Raw genomic sequence first — 19,041 nt, forward strand, 5'->3', positions numbered from 1 at the left:
GCCAATTAGCGGGGCAGTCCTGAACCCTTAAAGAGGCCTCAAGCTATCCAGAGCGTATAAACCCTGGAAGCTGGCATGATTGGGTCTCTCGTAGCAGGACCCCCTCTCCTATGGGTGATGGCCCTGGCTGCTTAGAGAATCAGTGATGGTGTTGTGGAGGAGAACCAGATCCAAGATGTCTCTTTCAGACATCCAGCACCTTTCCTTGGGTCTGAATCCTCCCAGTCCACAAGGTATTGCTAATCACCCTGAACAGTTTGTGAGTCCAAAACTCTTCTCACTGCGGGGACCTGTTCCCTCTTGATAAACCTGGGTGGCGGCGGGACTGCTGGTGGTGGGGCTAAGGGGCTGTTGCAGACAGGTTTTAATTTAGAGATGTGGAAAGTGGGATTGATCCTTAGGGTCTTTGGGAGCTGCAAGCCACTGGATTTACTTCCCTCAGGATTTTAAAGCGTCTAATGAACCAAACTGGCATTTGAATGGTGACATCCCACTTGCTGAATGCTGTGTTGTGGGTGACCTCTGCCCACATCAAATGCTTGTACCACTCCTCAGGTCTTTCCGAGCCCAGGCACTTCAGGGTTCAGTCCAAATCTTGGTTGCTACAATCCATCTGGCCGATGGTTTGCGGTAAAACGCAGAGGAAAGATCTGCTGTTGCCCCAATCAACTCAGAACGCCCTCCAGAAATGTGGTGCGAATTGTGGACCGTATCTGAGACAATGTCCACCAGGGGTCCGTGGATCCTGAAGACTTGGTCCAGGATTATTTCGGCCATCTGCCACATATGATAGTTTATCCAAGGCAATCTACTTGCAGCCTTTCAAAATCTGATCGACAGTTGCCATGATGACAACTTCCCCTTGGATGGTGGAAAACCTGTGACAGAGTCCATGGAGATGCGTGCCCATGGTCTTTCTGGAACAGGTAGGAGGTGGAGGAGTCTTGAGGTCAGGTAAGGGACTCCTTGTTCCAGGCACACACCTTGCATGCCTGTATGTAATGCCGGACCTCTTTTGTCATTCTAGGCCACCAATATCTTCTCTTGATAAGTTTGAGGGTCCTGGCTATCCCTGAGTGGGCAGTCATTCTCAACGAATGTCCCCATTGGAGCACCTGAGACCAGACAGAACTTGGAATGAACAGCCAAACCAGAGGACTGTTCATAGGAATCTCTCCTTGCATTGGGCCTTGTGTACAAGAGTGCCAGTTCTCCAATGAATTAGTGCCACCACCCTGGCCTGGGGCAAAATGGTGGTAGGCTGTTCCTCTTGTTCCAGCTCTTCAAACTGACAGGAAAAGGCATCTGGCTTCTAGATCTTTGACCCTTGTCAACATGTCAGGATGAAATTAAAGAACAAAGACCACCTGGCTAGCCTGGAATTCAGTCTTTCAGCTTCCTTAATATAAGCCAAGTTCTTGTGGTCAGTCCAAATGATAGAAGGGTTCTTGGCCCCCTCTAGCCAGTAACGCAACTCCTCCAAAGCTAACAACTGCAAGAAGCTCCCAATTTTCCAATGTTATAGTTTCTCTCTGCCAAGGATAGCTCCCTGGAGAGAATGCACATGAGTGCAGTTTACATTCCAGAGGTGAACCAAAGGTCCACTGTCTGAGGCGTCCACCGCCATGATGAAGGGAAGGTCCAGGTTAGGAGAAACCATAATGAGAGCTGATGTGAACCGTGGTTTAAGCTCTGCAAAAGCTGTGTTCATTACGTTAGTCCAGACAAAAGGGCTCGTAGAGATCTGGCTCTCAGCAAATTCCAGATTTCATTGTTCATCCAGGGCTTCTGATTGGGGAAAACCCTGAACAATTTTGAGGGGACACATTCATCCACAGCTGTTTCAATAAAGTCTGTAATGACCCTGGTGTTGTCATTTAGGTCCTCAGATGAGTTCTTGAACACAACCCAATTTACTGACTCAAGGCAATCCTGTAAACATTCCTCAGACTCCCACCATCTTGATCTCTGCAGCCTTGCTCTTTAGGCTCTGTCTGTACGCAGGTAGCTGGCTTGCCAAAATGCGATCTCAGGAAGGAACAATAGGCTTTCCTTATCGTAGTGTAGCAGTGGTCTAATGTTTTGGGTTCTCTGATACAACAGGTTTTGTGCTGGTGATAATTGGGCAGGGTTTTCTTCAAACAAGCCTGGCTAAACTCACCAGCTATGATTTGAAATACGTCGGGGTGGACCATTTCTTGTTTACAGATGGTGTTGTGCAGTTTCATGAGTGCTTGCTTATAATCGGCTGCTGGTGATATGTAAACTACGGTCAAGATCACGGATGAGAACTCCCAAGACAATAGAATGGTTTACGTTTAATTGTTAGTTGCTCTAAGTCAGAGGAACAAGAAGTTGATATAACTCTGTAAGTCCATGCACCAATGAGAATTGACTAAAAAGCACACTCTGCCACCTTTTTCTTTGCCAGAGTTCACATTTCAAAAACCCTGCACTTGGTGTACAGGGTATCTGTATTTAACCAAGTCTCAATGCAACAAACACTTGAGACCTGCCTCGTCTGCCTCTGATGCAGCAACCTTGCCCTGAGATTGTCAATATTATTTTCCAGTGACTGCACAGTCGCCAACAAGATGCTCAGTAGAGGAGGCCTCATCCCTCTGTGCATCAGCTTGGTTTGAATTCCACCTCTCCTGCCACATTTTTGGCCATGGTGTTGACCCTTAAAGGCACTGTGCTTAACTGGTCCGCTGGAGCTCATGACTTCTGCTTGGCATTTAACCATCGAACATGAGATCTGAAGATCATTGATGTACTTTCCTGTAGCCTTGCAATTTATCGTCTTATCCTCTCTCACATGAACATCAAGTCCCCTTGAGACTTTTCCCACTTAACTACATTGTGGCAGTTTACAACAGCCAATTAAACTGTTCTTTTGCATTGGGAGGAAACCAGAGCATCTGGGTGAAACCTACTTAGTGACAAGGAAAATTATGTAAAATGTACCTGGACAGGACCCAAGGCAAGGATCAAACCCAGGTCAGTGGATCTGTGAGGCAGCAGATGCACCACTGTGTGCTTTCACCATATTTTTTTTATTGGAAGAAGATTAAAATGCAGTTATACTTTGAGTCTATGCTTTTACTCTGGGCATTTGTCAGAGGAGTGTCCTGGATATAGGTCTTTAATTCCTGGAGATTTGGCAGCTCCAGACTCTTGATAAGCCATTTAGAATTCTACATTGCAAAGTCATCACATTACCCACCCCATAACCCCAGGACGTCTGCTTCTGTCTCACAAAGTTTAAGCAACCCGGCAAACCTCAACATCTGTATACACATGGTACATACAGTATGTGAATGATCCCATCAAAGGCCTAGTTTAGAGAAACTGCTGCTCAATATATGGCCCATCCTACATGATCTACTGGCTCCTCTTGATTGTTAATTTTTGACTGGCCCATTCAAATAGAAGATGGAACATAGAGTACAGCACAGGCCCTTCAGCCCACAGTGTTGTGCTGACCCTTTAACTTACTATAAGATCAATCTAACCCTTCCCTCCTAAATAGCCTGACATTTTTCTGTCTTCCATGTTCCTTTCTGAGAGTTTCTTAAATATCCCTAAAGAATCTGTCTCGATCACCACACTGCATAAAAACTTTACCTCTAACATCTCCCCCATACTTCTTCCAATCACTTTAAAATGATGCCCTCCTTGTATGAGCTATTTCTGCCCTGGGAAAAAGTCTTTGGCTATCCACTCGATCTATGCCTCTTAACCTATTGTACATCTCTATCAAGTCACCTCTCATTCTCCTTTGCGCCAAAGAGAAAAGACCTAACACACTCAACATATCCTCATAAAATATGCTCTCTAATACAGGCAGCATCCTGGTAAATCTCCTCTGCACCCTCTCTAAATCTTCTATATTCTTCCTATAATGAGGCAATCAGAACTGAATACAATATTCCAAGAGTGGTATAACCAGAGAGCTGCAGCTTCCTCTGTAAGGACTGTGTACGTACTCCCCATGGAATGCAGGGGTTTCTCCGAGTGCTCGGGTTTCCTCCCACAGTCCAAAGACATAGCAGTTAGTTAGTTAGTAATTGGTCATTGTGAATTGCCCTGTAATTAAACTAGGGTTCAATTGGGTTTGTCGGGAGTTGCTGGGCAGCACGGCTCGAAGGGCCAGGTAGCCTATTCCATGCTGTAACTCTAAATAAAAATACAAATAAAATTAACTCAATCCTCTGACTAATAAAACCCAACACACAATACGCCTCTTAGCAACCCTATCACCTTGCTTGGCAACTGTGAGTGACCTTTGGAGGTAGATCCCAAGATCCCGCTGTTCCTCCATACTGTGAAGCATCCTGCCATTACACCTGTATTCTGTCCTCAAATTGAACCTTCCAAAGTGAAACACTTCACTTTTTCTGGTTGATCTCCATCTGACACATAGTATATATGGATTTTAGCAAAGAATTTGATAAGGTACCCCATGCAAGGCTTATTGAGAAAGTAAGGAGGCATGGGATCCAAGGGGATATTGCTTTGTTGATCCAGAACTGGGTTGCCCACAGAAGACAAAGAGTGGTTGTAGATGGGTCATATTCTGCATGGAGGCTGGTGACCAGTGGTGTGCCTCAGGGACCACTTCTCTTTGTGATTTTTATAAATGACCTGAATGAGGAAGTGGAGGGATGGGTTAGTAAATTTGCTGATGACAAATTTACATTTACAAGGTTGGGGGTGTTGTGGATAGTGTGGAGGGCTGTCAGAGGTTACAATAGGACATTGATAGGATGCAAAACTGGGCTGAGAAGTGATAGATTGAGTTCAACCCAGACAAGTGTGAAGTGGTTCATTTTGTTAGGTCAAATATGACGGCAGAATATAGCATTAATGGTAAGACTCTTGGTAGTGTGGAGGATCAGAGGGATCTTGGGGTCTGAGACCATAGGACACTCAAAGCTGCTGCGCAAGTTGACTCTGTGGTTAAGAAGGCATATGGTGCATTGGCCTTCATCAATCGTGGGATTGAGTTTAGGTGCCAAGAGGTAATGTTGCAGGAAAACAGAACCCTGGTCAGTTTTTTATGTAGAGAGTGGTGAGTGCGTGGAATGAGCTGCTGGTGATGGTGGTGGAGGCGGATACGAAAGGGTCTTTTAAGAGGCTGCTGGAAAGGTACAAGGAGCTTAGAAAAATAGAGTGCTATGGGTGACCCTAGGTAATTTCTAAGGTAAGGACGTGTTTGGCAGAGCTTTGTGAGCCAAAGGGCCTATAGTGTGCCGTAGGTTGTCTGTGTTTCTATGACACTTCCTCACATCAATCAGAGGGAGGTTCAAGAGGTTTTCCAAGGATCACAGGAGATAATGAGGATTGGTCAAGTTGGTTTGATCCAATATAAAAATGAATCCCTTTGCTGAGAGAGTCCATGCCTTTATTTATAAACCTTTATTTAAAATTATTGTGTTACCAATCAGTTTGAAGAAGAGTGTCTGCAGAAGGACTTAGACAGATTAGGAGAATGGCAAAGAAGTGGCTAAATGCTTTGAAAATCACTGGGATTTAACTGCAGCTCATAGGCTGTACAGAATTATGAGGAATGGATGTTGTTTAGAAGTAGGTGAGAAAATCAGTATTCCTGAATCATTGAGCATATATCAGCAAATCCCATTAACATTCAATATTGGCACTTTGATTAACAGTTTAGGAATAATTAAAACTGTCTTTTAAAATCCTTTTTGTTGCATCCACTAGTCATTGCAACAAAGACTTAAAGTACCTCAGCAAATGAAGAGAGGCTTTCTCTTAAAGGCCCCTTGTTGAAATAAAGATGTAAAAAAGTGTAAGCAGAAATAAGTTGTACAATTCCCACTTTCTTTTGACCATTGCTTCCCACCCAATTTCTGCGGTCCCTTTAAAATGCCAATTGCAGCTTTGAATATAATTGACCACCTGAACATAAGAAATCCCTCCCCATCTTAATCTTAAATAACCAACCCCTTATCTTGGGACTGTGCCCCTGCTTTTGGTGGATTGGACAAGGCCTCTTAAGATCTTCCTTGTTTACTCATCTAAATGCATGTCCCAAAGGGATCTACATGCAGTCATCTAAACTTCAATCTTACACAATCTCAATATATAAAATAACTCTGCTATCTCAGACATTGGGTGAATCCATACTGCACTACACCAAACCAATGGTATCATTCCTCAAGTGCAGAGACCAAAACTGCATTTAATAGTATCACAAGTATCAAGCAGTATTTCCTTACTTTATAATCCAACCTCCTCACGGTGAAGGTCAATAAACAATTTATTTTCCTCACTTTCTGCTGCTGTAGCTTTCCACCATTCCTTTGGATATCAGCATTAAGTTGCTTCTTGTTAATTAAAAATCATCCTAACTTTCTTCACTACTTACCAAAATAGCTTTGGTCTTTCTCACATAGCATTTCATGGCCTGGAAATACATATACCATCTAATGGGAGTCCCCATTCAACTAAAATTGGATATTATAGTAGCCTCTTTGGTTACTCCTTCTACCTAAGTGCATGGCCACACACTTCCTCACATTGACTCTGATTCACCAAATTTGTATCTTTGAAACTGTATCACCATTATGATGTTTTAGCTAACATTTGAGTTCTCGTGAAGAGTATTTCCTCTGTGTTCTATTTGTAGCAATACAATTCATCAGATCACCTGGATCACTGCTCCTAGATTGGCACTACAAACACTTCTCAAGCCTATTTCCTCACAATCTTTTGTTGAATTCTGTCCAACCCCTTGCTCAGTGTTCCCATGGCCTTAAATTTGTTTTTAAATTCATGTGAAACTGTTGGCATTCTGAAAATCCAATTAACTGAATGGACAGCTCCCATTTTGGGACAGGAATTGCCTCGCACTTTTCTAAATCAATTTACAAGCTAGAATCTGAGTACATAGGAAATAGAAGTAGGAATAGACTATTTGGCCTTTGTGCTTCCTCTGCCCTTCAATAAGATTATAGCTGATCTTTTAGCTCAGCTTCACTTTCCTGCTCTAAGTTAATATCTCTTAGACAATAAGACACTGGAACAGAATTAGACCATTCGGCCCCCTAAGTCTGCTCTGCCAATCTTACCATCTAAAGATCTATTGACATCAGTCTTGAATGTACCCAAGTGACTGAGCCTTTGCAGATTTGATCCCCAGTGATATAGCTTGAATGGTAAAAAAAAAGGAAAAAATGTTCACAATCTCAGTGTCAATAGATCCTTTATGTCCACCTTAAGTCACAGGCAGGACCTCACATAAGAATGACTCATCACTAGAGCAGAACTCACAGTATTTCTGCCTGGGTTATTAGTGACGGTTAAGTGAAATAGAATCCACAATCTTCAGAATCAGAGGTGTACTGCGCATGTTAATTCAAAATGGCTTCTTTGTTTGTTAAAAGTAAAACTGCTTCTTTGTTATGCTAACTGGAGAGAGAGTGTTGTCTGGTTTAGCATTCTTGAAGCTTCTCGCAGTCTGTTTAGGTTTATAATTGCTGATAACGGGATTGTATTCATTTGTTAACCAATGGGGTTGGATGTCATTTTTTACTTGTGGATCTGGGAGCGGGGTTTTTGCGGTCTTTTGGAAGAGTGGGGAGGAAGACGCCGAAGAAGGTGGACGTGTGCCGCACTGCTCGGTCGATCACCTCGGGTGGTCCCAGGTGCGAAGTCGTGGAGGTTGGAGGAAAAGGAAGGGTGATCGAATGGTTTGATGGTTGAGCTCCAACAATGTGCACTAAATTGACTGAACTCTGATAAGTTTGGCGCCTTTTACTTTATTTTCTTTTCCTTCATATATACTGTATTGTTAGTAATCATTTAGTTCTAGTAAAATCTGTAAAGTAAATTCCATAACTGTATTTGGTGTGAGTTTGATATTGTGTGTGCGACACTGCATTAACTTGTGTTCCACAGCACCTGTGTATACGGGAGGCGGTGTTGGCGAGTGGCTGGAAGTTTCCCCTAGACATATACCAGCCTGTCGCGTAAGGGTTACAGAGGAAAGGTCACTTTGCTTGAGCAACGGTTGACATTTACTTCTTCTGAGCACAATTTCTATTAATCATAATTGATTGTTGATTTGTGATTATAGTCAGTACCCAGCATGTTCTACATATGACAAATGAGAAAATCTATAGATGCTGGAAATCCGAGCAACACACTCAAAATGTTGGAGGAACTCAGCAGGCCAGCAGCGTCTATGGAAGAAAGTACAGTCGACATTTTGGGCCCAAAACCTTCGGCAGGACTGACTGACTGACTGACTATGTGCTGCATATGTCTCCTTTTGTTTTGAGGATCTGCTGCTATTGTAAATTCCTTCACTCCAGTTGCAAACTGAACTTCAATTGGATGGTACAACATAGGATGGAGCATATAAAATCCTTGACTTATTTCTCAAAAAGTGTCTCACTCTCCAACAATGGGGCCTGTGAATTTACCCGGCTCGTCTGCCTGAAGCAGAAGTGAAATTTCACAGAAATCCATTGTGCAATGCTTTGTTTAACTGAGTAGAACTGAACTTCAGTGGGGCACAATCTGAAGAAAACAGATGGTTAAGATGGAGAGGTAATTGAAGAGTAGGAGGATGTTGTGAACTGTTAGTCTTGATGACTTGTTGTTCTGCACATTCCATAGAATTCCTTTTAATTCCAATGCTTGATCAGTGTTCCCTTCCTTTGACGGTCGTCGCAATTTCTAGAGCATGTTATTCATTTATCTTACGTTTGGAAATATCTATCAGCTTTGGAAAATCAGAATGATATAATTAGAAGCAACTTAGAAAAATTGAATTCACCTTAGGCTCAAAATAAGAAGGAAGCTACTAACAAAATTTATTCATCTTTCTTTTTCCCTTCCAGGGACATAAAGCCTGACAACATTCTTCTTGATGATTATGGTAAGTGACAAAGAGTACTTGAGCCAAAAATAAATAGAAACATAGAAAACCTACAGCCCACAAAGCTGTGCCGAATATGTCCTTACCTTAGAACTACCTAGGTTTACCCATAGCCCTCTATTTTTCTAAGTTCCATGTATCCATCCAGGACTCTCTTAAAAGACCCTATCGTTTCTGCCTTCACCACTGTTGCTGGCACCCCATTCCACACACTCACCATTTTCTGCGTAAAAATCTTACCCCTGACATCTCCTCTGAACCTGCTTCCAAGCACCTTAAAACTATGCCCTCTCGTGATAGCCATTTCAGCTCCAGGAAAAAGCCTCTGACTATCCACACGATCAATGCCTTGCATTATCTTGTACACCTTTATAAGGTCACCTCTCATCCTCCGTCACTCCAAGGAGAAAAAAACCGAGTTCACTCAACCTATTCTCATAAGGCATGCTCCCCAATCCAGGCAACATCCTTGTAAATCTCCTCTGCACCCTTTCTATGGTTTCCACGTCCTTCCTGTAGTGAGATGACCAGAATTGAGCACAGTACTCCAAGTGGGTAAACTTAATCCCATGATTGATGAGCCAACCTGCGTGGCAGCTTTGAGCGTCCTGTGGACTCAGACCCCAAGATCCCTCTGATCCTCCACACTGCCAAGAGTCTTACCATTAATGCTATATTCTGCCATTGTATTTGACCTACCAAAATGAACCACCTCACACTTATCTGAGTTGAACTCCATCTGCCACTTCTCAGGCCAGTTTTGCATCCTATCAATGTCCCACTGTAATCTCTGACAGCCTTCCACATTATCCAAATGAAACTTGTTATCACTTAATTCAAGACGTGTTCACTACTTAGTTCATAAAATGGAATGTAAGGTGACATTAGACGTTGCAAAGGTCACCATATTTAGCTGAACTGAGATAGACTATTGTCTTGAATAGAAACATAGAAACATAGAAAATAGGTGGAGGAGTAGGCCATTCGGCCCTTCAAGCCTGCACCGCCATTCAGTATGATCATGGCTGATCATCCAACTCAGAACCCTGTACTTGCTTTCTCTCCATAGCCACTTTAGCCACAAGGGCCATATCTAACTTCCTCTTAAATATAGCCAATGAACCGGCCTCAACTGTTTCCTGTGGCAGAGAATTCCACAGATTCACCACTCTCTGTGTGAAGAAGTTTTTCCTCATCTCGGTCCTAAAAGGCTTCCCCTTTATCCTTAAACTGTGACCCTTTGTTCTGGACTTCCCCAACATCGGAAACAATCTTCCTGCATCTAGCCTGTCCAATCCCTTTAGAATTATATACGTTTCAATAAGATCCCCTCTCAATCTTCTAAATTCCAGTGAGTATAAGCCTAGTCGATCCAGTCTTTCTTCATATGAAAGTCCTGCCATCCCAGGAATCAATCTGGTAACCTTCTCTGTACTCCCTCTATGGCAAGAATGTCTTTCCTCAGATTAGGGGACCAAAACTGCACACAATATTCTAGGTGCGGTCTCACCAAGGCCTTGTACAACTGCAGTAAAACCTCACTGCTCCAGTACTCAAATCCTTTTGCTATGAATGCCAACATAACATTTGCCTTTTTCACCGCCTGCTGTACCTGCATGCCCACCTTCAATGACTGGTGTACAATGACACCCAGGTCTTGTTGCATCTCCCCTTTTCCTAATCGGCCACCGTTCAAGATAATAATCTGTTTTCCTGTTCTTGCAACCAAAGTGGATAACCTCACATTTATCCACATTAAATTGCATCTGCCATGAATTTGCCCACTTACCTAACCTTTCCAAGTCACCCTGCAACCTCTTAGCATCCTCCTCATAGCTAACACCGCTATCCAGCTTCGTGTCATCCGCAAACTTGGAGATGCTGCATTTAATTCCCTCGTCTAAATCATTAATATATATTGTAAACAACTGGGGTCCCAGCACTGAGCCTTGCGGTACCCCACTAGTCACTGCCTGCCATTCTGAAAAGGTCCCGTTTACTCCCACTCTTTGCTTCCTGTCTGCCAACCAATTCTCTATCCACATCAATACCATACCCCCAATACCAAGTGCTTTATGTTTGCACTCTAATCTCCTGTGTGGGACCTTGTCATAAGCCTTTTGAAAATCTAAATATACCACATCCACTGGCTCTCCCCATCCACTCTACTAGTTACATCTTCAAAAAATTCTATAAGATTCGTCAGACATGATTTTCCTTTTCACAAATCCATGCTGACTTTGTCCGATGATTTCGCCTCTTTCCAAATGTGCTGTTATCACATCTTTGATAACCGACTCTAGCATTTTCCCCACCACTGATGTCAGACTAACCGGTCTATAATTCCCCTGTTTCTCTCTCCCTCCTTTTTTAATAAGTGGGGTTACATTAGCCACCCTCCAATCCTCAGGAACTAATCCAGAATCTAAGGAGTTTTGAAAAATTATCACTAATGCATCCACTATTTCTTGGGCTACATCCTTAAGCACTCTGGGATGCAGACCATCTGGCTCTGGGGATTTATCTGCCTTTAATCCCTTCAATTTACCTAACACCACTTCCCTACTAACATGTATTTCCCTCAGTTCCTGCATCTCACTAGACCCTCGGTCCCTTACTATTTCCGGAAGATTATTTATGTCCTCCTTAGTGAAGACAGAACCAAAGTAGTTATTCAATTGGTCTGCCTTGTCTTTGTTCCCTATGATCAATTCACCTGTTTCTGACTGTAAAGGACCTACATTTGTCTTGACCAATCTTTTTCTTTTCACGTATCTATAAAAGCTTTTACAGTCAGTTTTTATGTTCCCTGCCAGCTTTCTCTCATAATCTTTTTTCCCTTTCCTAATTAAGCCCTTTGTCCTCCTCTGCTGGTCTCTGAATTTCTCCCAGTCCTTAGGTGTGCCACTTTTTTTTTGCTAATTTATATGTTTCTTCTTTGGACTTGATACTATCCCTAATTTCCCTTGTCAGCCATGGGTGCACTACCTTCCCTGGTTTATTCTTTTGCCAAACTGGGATGAACAATTGTTGTAGTTCATCCACGCGATCTTTAAATGCTTGCCATTGCATATCCACCATCAACCCTTTAAGTATCATTTGCCAGTCTATCTTAGCTAATTCACGTCTCATACCTTCAAAGTTACCCTTCTTTAAGTTCAGAACCTTTGTTTCTGAATTAACTATGTCACTCTCCATCTTAATGAAGAATTCCACCATATTATGGTCACTCTTACCCAAGAGGCTTCGCACGACAAGATTGCTAACTAACCCTTCCTCATTGCTCAATACCCAATCTAGAATGGCCTGCTCTCTAGTTGGTTCCTCGACATGTTGGTTCAGAAAACCATCCCACATACATTCCAAGAAATCCTCTTCCTCAGCACCCTTACCAATTTGGTTCACCCAATCTATATGTAGATTGAAGTCACCCATTATAACTACTGTTCCTTTATTGCACGCATTTCTAATTTCCTGTTTAATGCCATCCCCAATCTCACTACTACTGTTAGGTGGCCTGTACACAACTCCCACCAGCGTTTTCTGCCCCTTAGTGTTATGCAGCTCTACCCATATCAATTCCACATCCTCCAGCCTATTGTCCTTCCTTTCTATTGTGTTAATCTCCTCTCTAACCAGCAATGCTACCCCACCTCCTTTTCTTTCCTGTCTATCCCTCCTGAATATTGAATATCCCTGGATGTTGAGCTCCCATCTTTGGTCACCCTGGAGCCATGTTTCTGTGATCCCAACTATATCATATTCATTAATAACTATCTGCACATTCAATTCATCCACCTTGTTATGAATGCTCCTCGCATTGACACACAAAGCCTTCAGGCTTGTTTTTACAACACTCTTAGCCCTTATACAATTATGTTGAAAAGTGGCTCTTTTTGCTTTTTGCCCTGGATTTGCCTGCCTACCACTTTTACTTTTCACCTTACTACTTTTTCCTTCTACCCTCATTTTACACCCCTCTGTCTCTCTGCACTTGTTCCCATCCCCCTGCCACATTAGTTTAAAGCCTCCTGAACAGCAGTAGCAAACGCTCCCCCTAGGACATTGGTTCCAGTCCATCCCAGGTGCAGACCGTCCTGTTTATACCAGTCCCACCTCCCCTAGAACTGGTTCCAATGCCCCAGAAATTTGAATCCCTCCCCCTTGCACCAGTTTTCAAGCCACGTATTCATCTGAAATATCCTCCTATTTCTACTCTGACTAGCACGTGGCACTGGTAGTAATCCAGAGATTATTACCTTTGTGGTCCTACTTTTCAGTTTATCTCCTAACTCCCTAAATTCACCTTGTAGGACCTCATCCCGTTCTTTACCTATATCGTTGGTACCTATGTGCACCACGACCACTGGCTGTTCACCCTCCCATTCCAGAATGTCCTGCAGCCGCTCAGAGACATCCTTGTCCCTTGCACCAGGGAGGCAACACACCATCCTGGAGTCTCATTTGCGGCTGCAGAAACGCCTATCTATTCCCCTTACAATCGAATCCCCTATCACTATAGCTCTCCCACTCCTTTTCCTTCCCTCCTGTGCCACAGAGCCACCCATGGTGCAATGAACTCGGCTGCTGCTGCCTTCCCCTGATGAGACATCTCCCCCAACAGTATCCAAAACAATATATTTGTTTAGGAGGGAGATGACCTCAGGGAACTCCTGCACTACCTGCCTACTGCTACGCTGTCTAGTGGCCACCCCTTCCCTTTCTGCCTGTGTAGCCTTTACCTGCGGTGTGGCCAACTCACTGAACGTGCTATTCACGACTTTCTCAGCATTGCGGATGCTCCAGTATGAATCCAATCGCAGCTCCAGACGCTCAATGCGGTCTGCCAGAAGCTGCAGTTGGACACACTTCCTGCACACATAGTCGTCAGGGACACTGGAAGTATCCCTGATTTCCCACATGCTGCAGGATGAACAAACTACGGGGCCGATCTCAGCTGCCATGACCTACCCAACACTTGCCTCAATTTTTGAAACTTTCTCCTTTGAAAGGAACTTACCCGGCCTTACCTCACTTGGAGTGGAAGCTCGTCCTCAGCCTCTGCTCGCCGAAGCCTCTCGAGTCAAAGCCTCAAATCTCCACTCCTTCACTGGCCCACTCACTCACTGGCCGCTTTCCACATAGGAAGGGTGCTGACTTCAGATGGCTTTCCTTTGGAAAGCACATCTGTATGGATAGCATGAAGATGCAGTCATAATTAGGGCAGCACCATGGTACAGTAGTTAGGTCTGCTCTCTTACAGCTCAAGAAATCCAAATTCAATCCTGATCTGTACCCTATAATGCTGTGACCTTGTTCAATAAGAGAATTTTGAAAAAAAAGTAATTAACAAGGAAAGTTCTTAAAGTATCGACATCCTTGACTATTCTGATAGATTATCTAGCTACTGGATGATAAGGATATGCCAAGCAGAACAGATGAAGGGTCTCAACCCAAACTGTTGCCTGTCCATTTCCTCCACAAATGCTGCCTAACTCAGTGAGTTAATCCAGCTGCTTGTTTGTACATAAGGATTATTTGATACCATTCCTTCTCACTGAATGGGTAAGCTAACAGGATTGAAATGTAGTTAATTTTTGGAGACTGTTTCCTTTAGTAGATCATGTCATTTAAAAATATTTCTTAACTTATCTAAGTTATGTTCTGTGGTGGCAAATTTCCAATTGTTTTAACTTCCAATCATTTGGAATGACTCAATATGAACTAGGCAAGGCTCATTTTGCTTTTCACAAAAAATCAACCTGCATTTATTGAAAATGTTTGACCATGTTCACACTTCCAGTGTTGTTTTATGGCCATTGATCGGCACAACTGATGGTACTACATTCCATAAACGCTTCTGCAGCTTGACCCAAACCTGGCCAATCAACAAAACTGAGGGCAATTGCCTTCACTACTCCGATGCCACAGATCTCTCTGGATCTTCATTCTTAATATAGCTGGTATCACTTACACGATCACAAGACAATTCATCTTGATGGATGTAAAATAATCTTGCACTTACGCAAATCCATTCAGCCTGGGAGGTTCACTGTCAGATCTTTCTTTGCCTGAAAATGTCAATGGAAATTATTGTTTACAAGTTAGAATGTAGAAGGTACATTAACGTCCCATGTCTGAACTGCTGGGGGATAGTCTAGACTGTCTACTTTAACTTTCAGATTTTGTGTTCTATTTTGTAGTCATTTTGATACAGGGGAACTACCCAGTGTTTTTATGTTGCTGCCACTGGTGAGGTGGCTGATATTGAGCAAAATATTATCGGTTATAATTTATATTCTGTCTTGAAAGATTTAACAGATCTTTTTAAAAATTAACATCATGGCAGAATTCTGTTTTACTATTTGGGAAGAATTTTTGTCATTTTTTTTCTCAAATTATGTGATGCAAGCTACAAGTTTCTCCTGGCTATCAATCTTTAAATCGCCAGGACAGGAGGCTGAAGTATCATTCAGTAACCTTAATTCATGGGTCATGTTGTAATGGTCATGGATGTTTTACTCACTAACTATACCTCATCCCAGATTAGCAAAAAATATTCCATGAATTAAGTGACAAAACTACTATTGCCAAATTCATTTGAAAATACAGTGCCTATAAACGGTATTCACCCCTCCCCCCCCCCCCCCATGGAAGAGGGGATTTAATTTGGCTATTTTGACATTGATCAACAGAAAAAGACTTTTGTGTCAAGGTGAAAACATCTGTCTGAAATGATCTAAATTATTTACAAATATAAAACACAGAATAATTGATTGCATAAGTATTCACCCCCTTTAATATGACACACCAAATCATCACTGGTGCAGCCAGTTGGCTTTTGAAGTCACAGAATTAGTTAAATGGAGATCACCTGTGTGCAGTCAAGGTCTTTCAATTGATTGTAGTAAGAAAACACCTGTATCTGGAAGGTCCAATTGCAGTTGAGTCAGGATCCTGACAAAAACTATGCCATAAACCCAAAAGAACACTCCAAGCAACTCTGCGAAAAAGGTTGTAGAAAAGTACAAGTCAGGAGACGGATACAAGAGATTTTCCAAGTCATTGAATATCCCTTGGTTATCAGTTAAGTTAATCATCAAGAAATGGAAAGAATATGGCACAGCTGTAAATCTGCCTAGAGTAGGCCATCCTCAAACACTGAATGACTGTGCAAGAAGGGGACTAGAGATGGAGACCACCAAGAGACCTATGACAACACTGGAGGAGTTACAAGTTTCTGTGGCTGAGATGGGAGAGATTGCGCATACAGCTGTTGCCTGGGTGCTTCACCAGTCACAACTTTATGGGAGAGTGGCAAAGAGAACGCCACTGTTGGAAGAAAAGCTCAAATGAAATCTCAGCTAGAGTTTGCCAGAAGGCATGCGGGAGACTCTGAAGTCAGCCGGGAGAAGGTTCTATGATCTGATGAAATCTAAATTGAGCTTTTTGGACATCAGACTAAGTGCTATGTCTGGCATAAGCCAAACACCGCACATAATCAAAAACACATCATCCCTACCATGAAACATGGTGGTGGCTGCATTATGCTGTGGGGGTACTTCCCTGTACCAAGCCCTGGAAGGATTGTGAAGGTAGAGGGTAAAATGAATGCATCAATGTACAGATAAATCCCAGAGGAAAACCTGATGCAGTCTGCAAGAGAACTGCATTTGGGAGAAGGTTTATTTTCCAGAAAGAAAATGACCCCAAGCATAAAGCCAAAGCTACATAGGAATGGCTTGAACACAACAAAGTTAATGTCCTCCAGTGGCCAAGTCAGAGTCAAGACCTAAATCCAATTGGGAATTTGTGGCTGAACTTGAAAAGGACTGTGCACTCATGATCCCCTGCAATCTGACAGAGCTTAAGCAGTTTGGTAAAGAAGAATGGGGGGAAAATTGCGGTGTCCAGATGTGCAAATCTGATAGAGATCTATCCACACAGACTCAAGGTTGTAATTGCTGCCAAAGATGCATCTACTAAATACTGACTTGAAGTAAGTGAATACTTATGCAATCAATATAGTGTTTTATATTTCAAATTAATTTCGATCACTTTGTAGAGATCTATTTTCATTTTGACACGGTAGGGTCTTTTTCTGTTGATCAGTGCCAAAAAAAGCCAAATTAAATCTGCTGTAATTCAATGTTGTAAAACAATGAAACATGAAAACTTCCAAGAGTGGATAATTACTTTTTATTGACATTTTATGAATAATACTGCATCAATCCTAATAATGACATCTTTTGAGAGTTCCTCTTGTCCTCACCTACCACCCTATGAGCTTCCACATCCAACATATCATTCTCTGCAACTCCCTCTGTCTTCAGCAGGACCCTACCAACCAACACATCTTTACCACCCCCATCGTCCCCCCCCCCCCTCCACTGGGATCACTCCCTCTGTGATTCCCTTGTCCATTCATCCTTCCCCAACTAATCTACTTCTGGCACTTAATCCTGCAAGTGACAGAAGTTCTACACCTGCCCATTTGCCTTCTCCTTCACCTCCATTCAAGGCCCCAAACTGTCCTTCTAGATCAGGCAACACTTCATGTACAAATCTGTTGGTGTCGTCTGCAGTAGCTAGTGCAGCTTCCTTTACATTGCTGAGATCTGGTGATGGCTTTGTCAAGCACCTCAGCTCCATCTGCTAAAAGCAGAATTTTCCAGTGGCCTTTTATTTCAATTCCTATCCCCATTCCTGTTCTGACATGTCAATCAACTATTGAAGCTAAAAACATTTTTATACATTTTCTTTGGCTGAGTTGATGAAGAGGCCTTGAGAGGTGTTGATTAAATTATGATTTTAGTGTTTCAGAATATAATTTCTCAAGTGTTATATGTATGACTTAAATGTGCCACTATTTTAACCCTTTTGGTATTTCTAACTGAAAGTCTGCTTGGAATAGGCTGAATGAATACAGATGAGGCAGGGTCTTGGGACACATGAAAAGTCATAAGGTCATAGATCCATGCAGCATAGAGTCAAACCATCCATACCAACCAATTGGCACCCATCCTCATTAATCCTTCTTTCAATACTTGACCTAAACGCTTTCTGTCTCAGCAATTCAAGTGCTCTCAGTAGTTGTCTCAGCAATTCACTTCTCAAATGGTATAATTAATTCCAAAGTCATAGAGCAATACAGCACAGGAATAGGCCCTTCAGCCTCTCTAGTCTGTGCCAAACTTATTTTATCTAGTCCTATCGATTTATACCTGGACCATACCCTGACTGTCCATGAACCTATCCAAACTTCACTTAAAACGTTGAAGTCAAAATCCCATCCACCATTTCTGCTGGCAGCTCATTCCACAATCTCACCACCTTCTGAGTGAAGAAGATGCCCTTAAAATATTTCACCTTTCACCCTTAACCTATGATCTCTAGTTCTAGTCACACCCAACCTCAGATGAAAAAGCCTGCTTGCATTTCTACACCCTATCTATACCCCTCATAATTTTGTATACTAACAAATTTTCTCTCTTTTTCTTACACTCCAGGGTATAAAGTCCTAACCTATTCAGCCTTTTCTGATAACTCAGGTCCTCAGATCCTGGGAACATCCTTGTAAGTTTTCTCTGTATTCTTTGAACCTTATTGATATCTTTCCCATAGGTAGGTGACTGGAACTGCATTCCAAATTTGGCCTCACCAACATCTTATACAACTTCAACATAACATGCCAACTCCTGTATTCAATTCTTTGATTTATGAAGGCAATGTGCAAAAGCTCTCTTTATAACCCTATCTACCTGGGACTCCACTTTCAAGGAATAATGGATATGTATTCTCAGATCCCTCTGATCTATGCACTCCTTGGTTTCCTGTTGTTCTACCCTGGTTTGTCATCACCTCGTGCTTGTCTGCATTAAATTCCACCTAGCATTTTTCAGCCCATTGTTTCAGCTGTTCCAGATCCCACTGCAAGCTTTGATAGACTTCCTCATTGTCCAGTGTGCCCCCTAATCTTAGTGTCATCTGCAAATCTGCTGACCCAGTTTACCACATTATCATCCGGATTGTTGATATAGATGACAATAGACCCAGCACTGATCCCTGTGGCACACCACTAATCTCAGGCCTCCAGTCGGAGAGGCAACTGTCTACCAACACTCTCTAGC

At 42.6% G+C, this 19,041-nt stretch overlaps 1 protein-coding gene across 1 annotated transcript in view; it reads left to right on the forward strand.

Moving 5' to 3' along the window:
• LOC140739621 (serine/threonine-protein kinase 32A-like) overlaps positions 1–19,041 on the forward strand; it is a 583,208-nt gene that overhangs the window by 204,534 nt on the left and 359,633 nt on the right. The window contains exon 5 of the mRNA XM_073068020.1: positions 8,874–8,911. Coding sequence (XP_072924121.1) covers positions 8,874–8,911 — 38 coding nt within the window. The remainder of the gene's footprint in view (positions 1–8,873; positions 8,912–19,041) is intronic.

The sequence above is a fragment of the Hemitrygon akajei genome, chromosome 15 (genome assembly GCF_048418815.1).
Source record: "Hemitrygon akajei chromosome 15, sHemAka1.3, whole genome shotgun sequence".
Taxonomy (NCBI): Eukaryota; Metazoa; Chordata; class Chondrichthyes; order Myliobatiformes; family Dasyatidae; genus Hemitrygon; species Hemitrygon akajei.